The 16166-nt window shown below is 45.5% G+C and overlaps 1 protein-coding gene across 1 annotated transcript in view; it reads left to right on the forward strand.

Moving 5' to 3' along the window:
- SLC25A26 (solute carrier family 25 member 26) overlaps positions 1–16166 on the forward strand; it is a 243915-nt gene that overhangs the window by 188825 nt on the left and 38924 nt on the right. Inside the window, exon 6 of the mRNA XM_082266005.1 lies at positions 15957–16001. Coding sequence (XP_082122131.1) covers positions 15957–16001 — 45 coding nt within the window. The remainder of the gene's footprint in view (positions 1–15956; positions 16002–16166) is intronic.

A 16166-nucleotide genomic window follows, 5' to 3' on the forward strand; every position in this document is an offset into this window, starting at 1 on the left:
AAACTGTAAATGCTGTCATAACTTTTGATACTGTACCTCGCGACACTGCAAATTGCCAACTTCAGTCAAAGAGGCAACAGCTAAGCGAGCACCAATCATTTTCCCTCTTTACAGCGAGAGCAAAAGAATGTTACATCAACTCAAAACATGTTGTTCCTTTCACACCTGCAAATCATGTAGTGTTTCCATATTTTTCCAACCCCTGTTTGCTGCTGCCAGACTCATCCTTGCCCTCAAAGCTTCAGTTTCCCCCACCCTTCTCTGTCATTTCTCCACTGGCTTCAGCTAGCCCAGCAAATTAAGTTCAAAATCCTAACAACATGAAAAAGCCACCTCCAACTGTCCCAAGCTACATCACCAATCTCATCTTAAAATATCACCCAAACCATCCTCTTTGCCCCTCTCAAGACGTCTTACTTTCTAGGTCCCTTGTCTCCTCCTCCCATGGTTGCCTCCAGAACCTCTCCAGAGCCTCTCTGTTCATCTGTAACTCCCTACCTGAACTTGTCCCGCTATCTCCTACTCTGTCTGTCTTTAGGTAATCCCTGAAAATTCCTCAGTGAATAGAAGCCTATCCCACTTCCACCAAACTCCTGAACTTTTCTTTCTCCATCAACTCAACCCCATACATTTATTGCCTTTGTGTAGCAAAAGCCCCACCCTTTTAGATTGCAAGCTCTCCTGAACAGGGTCCTCCTAACCCCCTTGTCTTGAACTGTAATGTAAGGACAGCCATAGATGAATTCCATTTTTTTGTTCGAACAACCAGGGGACTGAGTGAACAACAAAAAAATGTATTCTCTAATCCACACAAGTGAGGTGGACAGATGAATCCTCCCCTCTATGCTATTTTATGCTGACAGTGGGGAATCCTCTACTGTCTGAATATACTAGGGGCTGACTGGCAATTTTTTACCTAGGGGGCAAATCCATGGACTATCTGTTTCTCTAGGGATCAGGAAGGAATTTTTTCCCCTGCTGTAGTAAATTGGATCATACTTTGCTGAGGTTTTTCGCCTTCCTCTGGATCAACTGGGTATAGGATTGTGTATATGGGATTGTATGGTTTGTTTTATATTTTGTTTTTTATTGATTGAGCTAGATGGACTTGTGTCTTTTTTCAACCTGACTAACTATTTGCACTTTTCCACTGCAAGTACCGGCTCGGCTCTACTCGGCCCTGCTTGGCCCGGTTTGCTTTTCCACTGCTGGTACCGCATGGTACGGTGTTGGAACGGTTCGATACGGTACGGTAGGGATTGCTTTTCCACTAAAGTAGTACTAAAGTTAAGTGGGTGGGATAACAACGATTCTCTGACCAATCAGTGGCTAGTAGTGACTGCATGCAAAGGATTGTGGGATATGGTACCGGGTATGGTACCTCTTGGAACCACAATTGAGGTGGTACTGTTTTTGAGAGCCGTACCGCTCGGTTCCATGCAGTGGAAAAGCGCCGCTGTACTGTACCGAACTGTTCCTACGCGGTACCAGCAGTGGAAAAGCACAAAAGCAAGCCGAACCGTTCGGTTCCATGCAGTGGAAAAGTGCCATATGTAACACAGAGACCCATGGTGCAGCTATTCTGCCCCCCTTCGGCTCTTCCTCTTCCCTGCCTCCTCTCGACCCTGCCGTTACATTAGATGCAGAAAGGAATGGATAATAAAGGTCTCACTTCTGCCCTTGTCACTTCCTCCCTGCCAGCATTACAGCGGAACTAGCCAGCCCCGCTAGAAAACACTCTGCTGTTCCCACCCCTTGCCAGATCATGCATTTGTATTTGTGTCCTGCATACTGCGGCTGGGAGGTGGATGAGTGAGTGGATGACCCCATGGCCGGGTGTGCACCGTTTCAGTATTAGTGATCGTGACAGCCGCACTGTCTGCGTAAATTTGCATATACGTGGCACTGCACTAATTGTTCAGAACCTACGCTTGCCAAAATTTAAAAAAAAGAAAAAAAATTCAGGGACACCTTTTTCACTGCATTCAGAAAGCCTTTGTAAGCAGAGAATGTACTTTAATTATGGGTGGGGCATTCGTTTAAAATAGGTGTGGTATGTCGTTAACCTAATAACATACTTTAATCATATATAAGAGAGCTGTAGTTATAGGACTAAATAAAAAAACATTAAAGACTGGTAGTAATATTAAGGTTTTAAAGGAGGACTGCAGACATTAATTACAAAAACTTTACAAAAATTCTGCACCGTAAAGAGACTCAGGTGAAAATCATTACATGCCTAAAAATGAGGTAATGAAGTTGTCCTATCCAACATAATATGCATAACAAGTTTACACCTGGGAAGATTATTTTGGCTGTATAGTGTCAGGTTAGGGGTGTAAAGTGACAGGCTAGAGCAGGGGCATATCATGAAATCAGTGGGCCTGTGTGAAAGTTCAAGAGTTGTCCCTAGACATCAAGGAAAATCAAAAGAAGAGTGGGTGTGGTTTAAATTGTGCTAAATATTGGGTGTGGCCTAAAGGGGGTGTGCTTAATTAGAATCTGAGGTGACTTACATAGTGCAGAATGTGGTTATGTTAAATAGGGAATGTATAGTTCAGAGTGTATGGCGGTTGGTATTATGTGCAGGAGAGGAGTGCGGAGTGTATGGCGGGGCGTAATATGTGCAGGGAGAGGAGTGCGGAGTGTATGGCGGTGGGTAGTATGTGCAGGAGAGGATTGCGGAGTGTATGGTGGTGGGTAGTATGTGCAGGGAGAGGAGTGCGGAGTGTATGGCGGTGGGTAGTATGTGCAGGAGAGGAGTGCGGAGTGTATGGCGGTGGGTAGTATGTGCAGGAGAGGATTGCGGAGTGTATGGTGGTGGGTAGTATGTGCAGGGAGAGGAGTGCGGAGTGTATGGCGGTGGGTAGTATGTGCAGGAGAGGAGTGCGGAGTGTATGGCGGTGGGTAGTATGTGCAGGAGAGGAGTGCAGAGTGTATGGCGGTGGGTAGTATGTGCAGGGAGAGGAGTACAGAGTGTATGGTGGTGGGCAATATGTGCAGGGAGAGGAGTGCGGAGTGTATGGCGGTGGGTAGTATGTGCAGGGAGAGGAGTGCGGGGTATATAGCGGTGGGTGATATGTGCAGGGAGAGGGATGTCTCAATTCTGGAACTCTAAGGCAGCTGCCTTTGCCACCTTATGTTGCCACTAGCCATGTACATATGTACATATATGTATATGTGTGTATACATGCATGTGTATGTGTATGTATGTGGCGTGATGATAAAGGCATGATGTGCCCAGGTGTGTGCAGGCTCCAGAAGCCAGTCCTGGCACATGGAAAATAGGTTGTGTGCGGTAATGGACAGAGCAGTCACGTGTCCATGTGCAGATTGTAATGTGTGCAGACAGACAGATCCTCCACATCATCTGATTTACTGGATCCCCAGACTCCTCGTGCAGACAGATCCTCCCCATCTCTGGACTGCTCCAACAGATGTCACCACTGGCACCTTGAGCAGCCTCTGCACTGGCGGGATGAAAACACAAAACACATGGGGGTGGGGCTGCCCCTGACAGTCAATCCGGCAGCCCGTGGCTCATTGGTCTCCGGACCTACTAGGGGGCAGAGGAACAGGGGAAGGGCAGCATTACAGGATGTAGGCAGGGGGGAAGTGTCACAGGAGGGGGGGGGGGGGGGAGTGTCACAAGACAGAAGAGAACCTCCACAGCATCAGGTCATCAGGCAGCGGCGGGTGGCAGGGCTTGTGCAGTCCCACTTAGGAGGGTCAGCGGTGCTAATAATCTGGGAGTACGAGGTCACCATAGGGATGGGAGTGGTCTGGAGGTGGAGGGATGCAGGCAGGTGTCCAGCTCTGACAGCTGCTGTGCTCCATCTGCTTATCTTCTCCCAGCCCAACTGAGATGTGACATGCCAGAGAGAGCTGAGCCACCAGAGACATCCTGCCACTTCAAAGAATGTGCCTTGTGCCCTCTGATGCCTCGCTGCCTCCTGTCTGACCCCTGTTCTGTCCAGGTGAAGGTACGTGAAGGTGCTACCCTATCTTGGCGCCCTAAGGCATCCCCACAGTGGGCCTCCTCACCCCTCATGGCCCATGTGCAGTAAACATATTGCACCCATGGGTGATACGCTACTGGCCTAGGGCTGTACAGGGGTTGGCTAGGGTAGTGTAAGTGTGGGTTAGGGTAGAAAAGGTGCAGGCTAGGGTAGAACAGGGGTGGGCTAGGGCAGTTTAGGGATGGGCTAGGGCTGTACAGGGGCAGGCTAGGGCAGTATAGGGGTGGGCTAGCGCTGTATAGTGCAAAGTGGGGCTTTATAGCGATTTTAAGTATGAGCATGACTGGTTATGCAACATTTCGGCATTAAGCAGATTAGCAGCCACTAGTAAAAAAAATTATGGACGCCCTTGGTGTCCTGTCATGATCCGGCTGCCACAGAACTAATCTACCATATTATCTCCCTGTTGCTCTCTCCCACAGTCTGTAGTGCCTAGCCTTGCATGCACCAGATCAGAAAGCGGGCTGGGCTCGAGTCCTGCCGCACCCCATCTACAGTTGCACCCAATGAAAATGCAAGCCCTAACATCAGCTGCTAATGGAGCCGGTGGGGTCTGTCCCTGTTCTCTGTGTCTTGTGGTTACCTTGCCCCCAGCAGCACACACACACACACCTGAGCGGTGCATGCGCGCTCGGGTATTGGTCAGACTCACTGTGCGAGCACCCCCGCAGTGAGCAATAGGAGTACCGCTTGTGCTATATTGAGGTCAGCAGGGCGGCCTTTTTATATGGCATCAGAACGACCTAGGGGGGCCGTTGCCACCCTGCCCTCCGGCCCAGTCTGCCCCTAGAATACAGTGATCAGCACTGGAGTTGCTTTTTAAATAAGTTTTCCAACAGTCCCGTTCGAAGTCGATCAATAGATTGACTTCTGTTGAGCGGGAATGGCCATAGATGGATTGAATTTCATCTGGTCCCTGTTGAACTGGTTGAATTTTGATCTGCCTATGGCCAGCTTAACTTTACTGTCTCCCTTTATATTGTAAAGGGCTGCACATAATGTGGGCGCTTTATAAATCCTGTATAATATTATTAACCAGCTTACCGAGGGGAAACTGAGAATACTTGGTGCGATTTGTCTTTTCATGATGTCCTATACTCACACTGAAAAAAGATCATCATACACAATACAATCTGACCATACAATGGAGTTGATTTACTAAACCTGTAGAGTGCAAAATCTGGCGCAGGTTTGCATAGAAACCAATCAGCTTCCAGTTTTTTTTTTTTTTTTCAAAGCTTAATTGAACCTGAATTTAGAAGCTGATTGGGTACTGTGCACAGCTGCACCAGATTCTGCACTCTCCAGTTTTAGTAAATCGACTCCAAGCCTTGTACAGTGAACTTTAGTTACCAAAACTGTTTATTTTGAGGACCTACCTAAACCATCCAATCAGATTGGCCCTTGCACTATATTTGTTTTTGCTAAATCTAAAAAGGAGATTGTACAATCATATTGTAATGTATGTGGTGAGCCTTAGCTATGATCTACAATGCTGTTTCCCTCTGAACATAATGAATGGAGTAGCCAGGTATTATAGTTGTCCTAAAACCACTCGTCAGTTGGTTTTTAGAGTACGGCTGAGCCAACGTCCCTGGGTGAAATGTATCCGTTATAAAATGTTCTCGTACATACTGGGATCAGATTGCCTACTTTGGTTCCCATTTAGATTTATTGCCCTACTTTGTATTGTATTTTCAGAGAAATTTAACGTACTGGATTTGTTGTTCGGCTACTGTGTTTCTGGCACTGGGCTTGTAACGCAATCGTTGCACATGGTGGGAGATCCCAGCCAAGAACTGCCAAGTTGATCGCCTTCCTGTCTCTTTAGGATTCTTCAGATTTTAATGTCTTCTGCATAACACTTGCTTTTCATCTTTATTTGTAGCTTTTATCATTTCTGAACACTTATTTGCACAATAAAAATCAAACAAATGCATACCGCAGAGAATCTTGTGTTTGTGAAATAGTGGTGGCTTTGTTGTTGAGTGGACTGTTCATAAATAAAACTTTTTATGAATACATTCCTGACATTTCATAGTATACAGCAACAGTATCCGTTTGTAAGGAGCTCCACATTTGATCATTAAAAAGAAGACATTAAAGCAGAACTAAACTGTATCTGAGCGCCACAAATTAAAGATGCTATTTCATTCCTTTTTGTTATTCTAAGAAAACTCGCTCACCCATTCATGTCTCCATGCTTTATTTTGTTGAGTAATCACTTTGGAAATAACCCTCTAGTTTTGCTGGCCATTTTGAGTAAGGGCAGATGATTCATGTAGCATTTACTTCCTGGAATCCACCAGCCTTTAGCTCAGGCTTGCAGGCAGGGGGCGTGTTTAGTTGTAAAAGCCCATCCTCCCATGAAGACTCCTTGGATGTATGATATCATTTTGGCCTAGGCCAGAAACCAGGAGGCAACTGAAGAAATGTTAAAAAAAAAAAAATGGTAAAACAAGTAAATATATTACTCCTTCCTGTCTTTTTACTAACGTTAGCAGCATAAAAATCAAAACTAGATAATGCTGATTGAGAGAGAAAGCCACTCCCCCTTCTTTAGGTAAAAGTAAAAAAAGCCCGTAAAGACTCCTGGTGTGTATGAAATCATTTTAGCCTAGGCCAGAAACCAGGAAGCAACTAAAACCTAAAAAAGTTTAAAGTCCAGTACACACTAGTAATTTTTTTTTCATTCAACCCAGGAGGGCTGAACGAAAAAAATGATGGTTCAGGAGGAGCTGCTGTACTAACAATCCAACGTTAGTACAGCGATTTCCCCTGCTGTTCTATTGTGTTCTGACAGGGGGAGCCCCCCCGCCAGAACACTCTGGTCAGTGCTCTCAGCCATTGGCTGGGAGCGCTGATTGGGAGCCTATCGGCAGACCTTTTACAGTCATGCCCCTTCGGCAAAAGCTGGCTCGACTCCAGTACTGTAAACAAGGGCCGAATGTTGGCCAGTTTTCTATTGAACCTGCCGATGTCGCCCTACATTTGACCCATGTGTACTAGGTTTAAGGCTGTCCATACCTTAAGCAAATTTCTTTAATTTGTCTCCAAGCCGGCCCCATGTTGATGAGGACAAATGCCTCTTGCCTACAACCCTGCCTTGGTGGTCATGGGGATCTGCAGGTGAGGTGCTTTTCGGAATCTGGAAGCCCCTTTAAAAACAAAGGGGCCCCCAGATAATGCTCCTCATGTGAATGAGTAGGGGTAGTCATTATCCTTAAGCATTCACAAACAAAAGTAGAGAATAAATAAGCATACTGATGCTTTTTGCCTGGTGGGAAACGGTCATGTTTAGTTGTGGTGGTAATACTGATGCTAAATGTTTTGGCTCATTTCATTTGGTTGTTCACCAACCTCCAAACAAGCAAAATCAGGCCTGAACCAGAAACTCGTCATTACTGGTAAGCTGCAATTACATTTTAGTTCTTGGCTTTAGACCAATGGTCTTAAGTTGGGGGGGGGGGGTAGTGTGAGTAGGGCAGGAAGTAGAAATCAGGTAGGTTAGTGTAGGAATCAGGAAGGTCAGTGTAGTGATCAATATAGGAATCAGGTAGGTCAGTGTAGTGGTCAATGTAGGAATCAGGTAGGTCATTGTAGTGGTCAATGTAGGATTCAGGTAGGTCAGCATAGTGGTCAGTGAAGGAATAAGGTAGGTCAGCGTAGTGGTCAATGTAGGAATCAGGTAGGTCAGCGTAGTGGTCAATGTAGGAATCAGGTAGGTCATTGTCGTGGTCAATGTAGGAATCAGGTAGGTCAGTGTAGTGGTCAGTGAAGGAATCAGGTAGGTCAGCGTAGTGGTCAATGTAGGAATCAGGTTGGTCAGCGTAGTGGTCAGTGAAGGAATCAGGTAGGTCATTGTAGTGGTACACATTGTATACAGTATACATTAAATTGCATTCATACTGCACTTAGATGACACTGCTCTTTCTGTCCTTTGTGTTCCCAGAGTCCCATCTAGCACCCCCCCCTCACTTACCCTCCAATTCCTCCCCCCCCCCCTCTCCCTAGCCACTCCCAAATCCCTAATGTCCTCCACTAATCACCAAGCTTGAGGCATTATCTACTCCTGCTGACTACAGTCTGGCCCTCCTAAAGTTCGTAGGACAGTAAATTGGTCCTTTGTTTAAAAAGTTTGGAGACCCCTGCTTTAGACAATTTGACAGCATGGATTTTTGCTCATGCAAGGGTTCTATATGGTACCTGACACCTTAAAAAAAGAGTTCTGAAACAACACATTAAGCTATAAATACTGCTTAACGCATCCCTTCTGTGTACGTTCTGTGTGCCTTGCAGCCTGGGATCTGCTCTATGAAGTCTGTGTGGGAGCACCACACCAAAAACATGCATCTGCTAAATCGATTGGCAAGGGCAAACCGAGACTGGAGCCAGCAGACAGGCTGACTCTGCCTGTATTAGGTTGTATGCGTAAAACAATCATCACGGAACGTTATCCGTGGTCGGGCAGAGTCGGAGGAAATGGACACCCACCAGCAGCACCGTGACAGTTACCACCAGATATAAGATCTGATTTTCTGTTGTCCCGCTTTGTATGGCAATGTAATAGTTCTTGGCGTCAATTTGGTCATGTGACTTTGGATGTGAAATAACCACATACTAGCAGATGTTCAGACCTCTTAAAAGGGGGACGAGAGTATGATGAAAAAGCAGAATATTTTATAACTGCATGCCGTTGAGAAGTGTAGCCTGCCGCTGCCAATCTCTCCTTCTGGAAATGCAATTTTCCTGGCTGTGTTGATTCAACGGTTGCAATATTGAGTCACAGACCTGGAACAGTGACTCAACAGATTAAAGTGGTTGTAAAGGCTGAAGATTTTTTACCCTAATGCATTTTTTGCATAGAGGTCCCCCCCCCACCACCCTTATATTTATCTGAGCCCGATCTTGATCCAGCGCTGTGCACAAGAGCAGTCGCCCTCTGTATTTGGTTCAGAGACAGCAACAGGAGCCATTGAATCTCACTGTTGTTAATCACAGCCAGTGATGAGGGGGCAGGGCCCAGAGGTGCTCTGTGTGTCTATGGACACACAGAGCCGACTCGGGAGGCGAGCCTGCATAAGTGCCCGCATAGCAAGCAGCTTGACATTGTGGGCATTCAGCAAGCAGGGGGAGAAGTGGAGGATTAGGGCTGCTCTATACAAAACCATTGCACAGACCAGGTGTAACCTGTATATTATTTATAATAAAATTTGATCCTTTACAGTCACTTTAAGTATTCTTATTCCATATCTGTGGGGCCACTGTGGAAGCACACAATCACAGTAGTCGCTGCTACTACAGTGATCTTTGTGGTTTTTCTGGGTCCCGTGCCAAGCTTCTGCCTTCCTTCATAGTATCCACAGGGGATTGCTCACTCAGCATTGCCACCATTCAGAGAATACCTTTCTCAATGCAAAGTGTTCTCTGATTGTACAAGAAGGAGATCCTAATATTACTGCCCCTCCTCTCCACCTTGTCCAGTCAGAAAAGACATTGCATTCATTGAGAAAAATGTAGGGTATTCTGTGAATGGCTGGCATGCTGAGCAGGTGACCAATCCCCTGTGTTCACAATGTAACAGAGCAGCTGCTCGGCGTGAAACCTGGAAAACTGCCGCTATCAGTGTAGAAGGAGTAACTAATACAGTGACTGTCTGCTTCCACAGTGGTCCCATGGGTATGGTATATACAGTATCTCACAAAAGTTAGTACACACCTCACATTTTTGTAAATATTTTATTATATCTTTTCATGAGACAACACTGAAGAAATTACACTTTGCTACAATGTAAAGTAGTGAGTGTACAGCTTGTATAACGGTGTAAATTTGCTATCCTCTCAAAACATCTCAACACTGAGCCATTAATGTCTAAACCGCTGGCAACAAAAGTGAGTACACCCCTAAGTTAAAATGTCCAAATTGGGCCCAAAGTGTCAATATTTTGTATGGCCACCAGTATTTTCCAGCACTGCCTCAACCCTCTTGGGCACGGAGTTCACCAGAGGTTCACAGGTTGTCACTGGAGTCTCTTCCACTCCTCCATGACGACACCACGGAGCTGGAGGATGTTAGAGACCTTGCGCTCCTCCACCTTCCATTTGTGGATCCCCCACAGATGCTCAGTAGGGTTTAGGTCTGGAGACATGCTTGGCCAGTCCATCACCTTTACCCTTCTCTTCTTTAGCAAGGCAGTGGTCGTCTTGGAGGTGTGTTTGGGGTCGTTATCATGTTGGAATACTGCCCTGCGGCCCAGTCTCTGAAGGAAGGGGATCATGCTCTGCTTCAGTATGTCACATTACATGCTGCTATTCATGGTTCCCTCAATGAACTGTAGCTCCCCAGTGCCGACAGCACTCATGCAGCCCCAGACCATGACACTCCCACCACTTTGCTTGACTGTAGGCAAGACACACTTGTCTTTATACTCCTCACCTGGTTGCCACCACACACGCTTGACACCATCTGAACCAAATAAGTTTATCTTGGTCTCATCAGACAACAGGACATGGTTCCAGTAATCCATGTCCTTAGTCTGCTTGTCTTCAGCAAACTGTTTGCGGGCTTTCTTGTGCATCATCTTTAGAAGAGGCTTCCTTCACAACAGCCATGCAGACCAATTTGATGCAATATGCAGTATATGGTCTGAGCACTTACAGGCTGACCCCCCCCCCCCCCACCCTTTCAACCTCTGCAGAAATGCTGGCAGCACTCATACGTCTATTTTCCAAAGGCAACCTCTGGATATGACGCTGAGCATGTGCACTCAACTTCTTTGATCGACCATGGCGAGGCCTGTTCTGAGTGGAACCTGTACTGTTAAACCCCTGTATGGTCGTAGCCACCGCGCTGCAGCTAGGTTTCAGGGTCTTGGCAATCTTTTTATAGCCATGGCCAGCTTTATGTAGAGCAACAATTCTTTTTTTCCAGATCCTCAGAGAGTTCTTTGCCATGAGGTGCCATGTTGAACTTCCAGTGACCAGTATGAGAGAGTGATTCAAAAATGGGGGGATAGGTGGGGCTTTATATGAGGCAATGACTGGGTATAGTCATATGCCTCCATTCCTGACACAGATAAAGGAGGAGGGAGGTTTGGGTCTTTAAATGAAGCACACGGCTAAAGTGATGAAAAATCTATGTATATTATGTTTATTTGTATATATACACATATTGAGTTGTTTCCAAATACAATGAATAAATAGTAATGCTCATTAATAACACATAGTACATGTATATACTAAGACATATCGCCACACCACTGTGGTGTGGGTGGTGTTATTTGATGACCTAAACTTCCCTATCAAAATACATTGATGGATAATGGTTGTAAAAAGGAGTGATAGATCAGATGGTAGTATTAGCGTAGCATTGAAAAGGGCTCTACGCGTTTCAGGAGCAGATGCAGGGTACATATTCTTGTATCTGCAATAAAGTGCATATATATATGTAGTCTAATGTTAAATACAAAAAAAAAAAGGAAGAGAGAAAGAAGTGAAAAGGGGGAGAGAAACCTCCCCTGGTTACTCACAGGTCAGCTAAGGTTCCAAATGAGGTGCTGGAAGCCGAAGACGTTGTGAGGGACTCCTCTCCGGGAGCTGTGGCCAGTGGCATGAAAACAACACAGACAATGGTGGATGGACTACCATAGGAGTGGGGTGCTAAATGTGTCTGAAAGGACACTCTGTGGAGAGTAATAAAATATATAGCAATGTAAATAGTGCACGTCTGGTGATATAGTGAGGACTGAAGCCCAAAAGAAAGGTGTCAGTAAGAGTAGACCCAGGTAGGAAGTAGAAGCAGATAATGACATAAAATGAAAACATGTAGCTCTCACAAAAGGAGTGAATGATATGAGAAAAACACCAAGAGAGACCAGTGAAAACAAAACAGCCAGAGTGAACAATGTAGAGTGTAGTCTCATGAAAAAGATATAATAAAATATTTACAAAAATGTGAGGGGTGTACTCACTTTTGTGAGATACTGTATATACTTACATTGGTCCAAGCTGGGCCAATGTAACTGCACAATAAAATCCATACCCGGAGCTGTAAAGTTTATATGAGATTTTAATGATTGGGTTTAGATCTTCTTTAAAACAACAAAACAAACAAATTGTTTTTGTTTTTCTATAAGTGATCAATAAAATCTCTATTTCTCTTTCTTTCATTGACGGACACAGCTCCTCAGGATTCTTGACCATTGAGTTATACTGTCCCCTATAGGAGAAGGACACTAGGCAGAAAATAAGAACTTGACTACGCCTATGGGCTTTGTCTCCGGGGGTTTCTGATATGCTTCCATTCGTGCAGTGCCACGATGGTGGCCTATGTCAATTACCAAGACGGAACAAGGGTGTATTGGTCACACTGGAAGTAGCCGACATCCTCCGGTGGGCAGAACGCTTTGTTCTGGCCCTCTCCACCATACATATGCCAGGAGTGAAAAAACTGTCAGGCAGACTATCTTAGTCGACAGGCATTGGACCAAAGGAAGTGGTCCCTTCACCTAGACGTGTTTCATGAGATATGTCTTCAGTGGATCTGTTGGCATCCTGGGTCAACAGAAAGTTACTGAGGTTTGTGGCAAGGTCATGGGATCCTCTGGCGGAAGCCACAGAGGCTCTGGGGGCCCCGTGGGGCCAGTATCATCTGATTTACACATTCCCTTCTCTCAAGCTTCTACTGCAGCTTTTACTCAGGATTGAGGCAGAAGGGATTCCGGTCATTCTAGGGGCCCCAGACTGGCTTCGCTGGTCTTGGTTTTCGCCAACCTGATGTGATGGGTCACTGATGTCCTTTGGACGCTGCCTTTCTGAGGATCTGCTGTTCCAAAGGCCGATCTTCCATCCTGCTTTGCAGTCGCTGGCTTTGATGGCCTGGCTGTTGAAGGCCAGGTGCTGAGAGATAGAGGTTGCCTAGGGCAGTATTTCAGATGCTGCTGAAGGCAAGGTAGTCTTCCTCTAGGAAGATCTTCCATCATATCTGGGAAGCGTACATTTTGTGGTGTGAGTCACTTGGTGTCCATCCCCGTTTTTTTTCTTGGTGGCTCGGGTCTTGACTTTCCTTCATGGGGGGTTGAGCAGCTATTGGCCTTGAGTACCATCAAAGGCCAGGTGTCGGCCTTGGCGGTATTTTTTCCATGGCTCCTGGCCACGCACTCCCTGGTGCATACCTTTCTTCAGGGGTTTGACATTTGACTCCACCAGTGCGGTCTCCTCTACCGCCTAGGAATCTGAACTTGATGCTTTTAGTCCTCCAGAAGCCCCTCTTTGCAAATATTCTGGAGAATCCCCTACGTACGCTGCCCCAGAAGGTGGCCTTTTTTGGTGGCTATCACCTCTGCTCTCAGGGTGTCGGAATTGGCGGGGTTTTTTTGTCGCATCCCTTACTTGGTGGTCCAGAAAGATATGGTGGTTCTTGCCCCTGTCCGTTGTTCCCTCCTAAAGTAGTCTCTGATTTCCATTTGAATGAAGATATTGTGTTGCCTAAACATCCTAAGGAAATTGCGTTGCATGCCCTGGATGTGGTTCGAGCGATTCGGCTGTACCTGGCAACCATGCAGTCTTATCGGAGTCAGACTCACTATTTGTGTTCACGAATGGGCCAAGAACAGGACTGTCTGCTTCTTTTGCGACCATTTCAAGATGGATCAGAAAGACGGTGACTCGGGCCTATTCGATCAAGGGTCCGGTTCCTCCTTTCCCTGTAACAGCGCACTTGACTCGGGCGCTTAGTGCTTCCTGTGCCTTACATCATCAGGCATCAGTGACGCAGGCTGCAAGGTGGCCACCTGGTCATTGGTGCACACTTTCACGAAAATCTAAAGTGGATATGTTGACATCTGTAGATGCTTTGATTGAGACAAAGAGAAGCCACTCAGGTGAGACAAAACATTCTGGTGCGAGTCGGATCCGCCATCCAGATACTTCACAGTCAGAGAAAAAAAAAAATGACCGCACTCAGGAACTTGATGAAAACATTGAAGCATTTATTCCTCACCATGAATAAAGTGCAGACAGTACATCACAGGGACATGCAACAGGTTGACGCGTTTCACGATACTGGAGATCGCTTACTCCTAACCATTATGAGTAAGCGATCTCCAGTATCGTGAAACGCGTCAACCTGTTGCATGTCCCTGTGATGTACTGTCTGTCTTTTATTCATGGTGAGGAATAAATGCTTTGATGTTTTCATCAAGTTCCTGAGTGCGGTCATTTTTTATCTGTAGATGCTTCCCTTGGCCGAAAGGTTTGCAGGCTGCTGTATAGAGAGTCTGCTCCCTCTTTGGGGGAGTACTGTTCAGGTGGGCTACAGTTGTTTTTTGTTGCGCTCCTGTTGCCTTGTTGGCTAATGTTTAGCCTTGGAGAATTATTTTCTGCTCCCACCCCTCATGTTTGACACTGCTTTGGGACGTCCCAATGGTCAAGAATCCTGAGTGGCTGTGTCCGTAAATGAACGAAAGAGAAAATTGGATTTTTGACTTACTGTAAAATCCATTTCTCTGATGTTCATTGGTGGACACAACACCCACCCCTCTATGGAGTTGTAATACTTTTGACACTGCTTGTAACAAAACTGAGTACCTATAGCAGAGAGGGGGGGAAACCTCTTGGAACTGCCCATAGGCTTAGTCAGATACTTTTTTCTGCCTAGTGTCCTACTCCTGTGGGAGCAGTAGAACCCAATGGTCAAGAATCTTGAGGAGCTGTGTCCGTCAATAAACCTCAGAGAAATTGATTTTATGGTAACTAAAAAGAATCACATTTTGCAGCTGCATAACTGGCTTAGCAAGCTCACTAATCTTCCCTGTGAATGGCTGTGCACTCTGATCATTGGAGGACAGGCATACTGTTTTCCAAGCACAACCAGAAAACTGACCACACTGAGATGGATGTGCTCTCATGCCGAGTGTGGTCAGTTTGAAATAGGAGAGCAGGAGTACTGGTAGGATCACCAGATATTTCACACAAAGAAAGCAAAATGAAGAGAACAAGATATTTTTTAACACAAGTGCAACATACACATATCAGGAATATCAGATGCTGGGGTAACATATTCTTTAAACGTATTTTATTATCCAATGGCAGAGCAGTTATTGTGTCTCGTGCAAGAAAGAGCAGGATGAAAGTTGCTGCTATCCTATTAGTAAACTCAGTTGTTGCATTCTGCTTACTTACCAATATTTTAGGCCAAGTCCCTGGATACTGTCATACCCTTCCTTGACCCACACTTCAAATCTGACTTCCTCCCCTCTGACTCCTCCCCACTCCCGTTTACAGAATTGGATTTTTTTTTCCCTTTTGCTTCCTGTATCGTTGCCTAGGCAAGGATTACGTTTCCAATGCAAGATTTGCACATATGTCACGCATGTGCACACCCACGGATGTCCTCTGTCAGGACTAGAGCGCCTGACAGAGACCTGCGGCTGGTCTGCACATGTATAAACCCCCTTATCTCTATGAGACCTGAGAGATCTGTGGTGTATCTGCTCATGGATAGGGGGACTTGCAGGATTTTGCACAAGCCGCAGACACACCGTGGGTCTACCCACAGTGTGTTTTTGCATGTGCAGGATATCAGTAAAGATGGCAGTGTGGGAGAAGTGTGATGAAGAACATTGGGCTGTAAGACAACGCTGGACTCCTTGGACTGGTAAGTCATGTATTATATATATACAGGAACAATTTATACATCCCCCACCTCTAAAAAATATATTTTGCAAGAATAATCAGGTTTCCTACCCTGCTAGATAGGGATGTGCTGTGTAAATCTCAGGACTGGATGGCAAGTGAAATATCTCCCATATGTACTGTATTTCTTTAGTGTTTTTACCTGTTTGCCTTGAGTTCAGCTTTATACGTTGTAAGATATGAGACAATCAGATAACAGTTTTCAAAAGACTCTTAACATCCAATAATTTTTTATATTTTTTAGATCCCATTTTCTCTGGTCCAGTTTCCATTGTGGGAATATTTAAAGGTAAGGAAGAAAGGTTTCTAAATCCTCTCCTAGTATAAAGGGAAAATGCTGTTTCGTGCAGCTGGATTGTTTGGACTAGATTGTGCATGTTTGATATATTCACGGAATGTGATTCTATATTCCCAACTGAAATTTAAAAAAAAATTGTATTTGCACATAAAGTGA

The sequence above is a fragment of the Pelophylax lessonae genome (genome assembly GCF_965119305.1).
Source record: "Pelophylax lessonae genome assembly, chromosome: 8".
Lineage (NCBI taxonomy): Eukaryota > Metazoa > Chordata > Amphibia > Anura > Ranidae > Pelophylax > Pelophylax lessonae.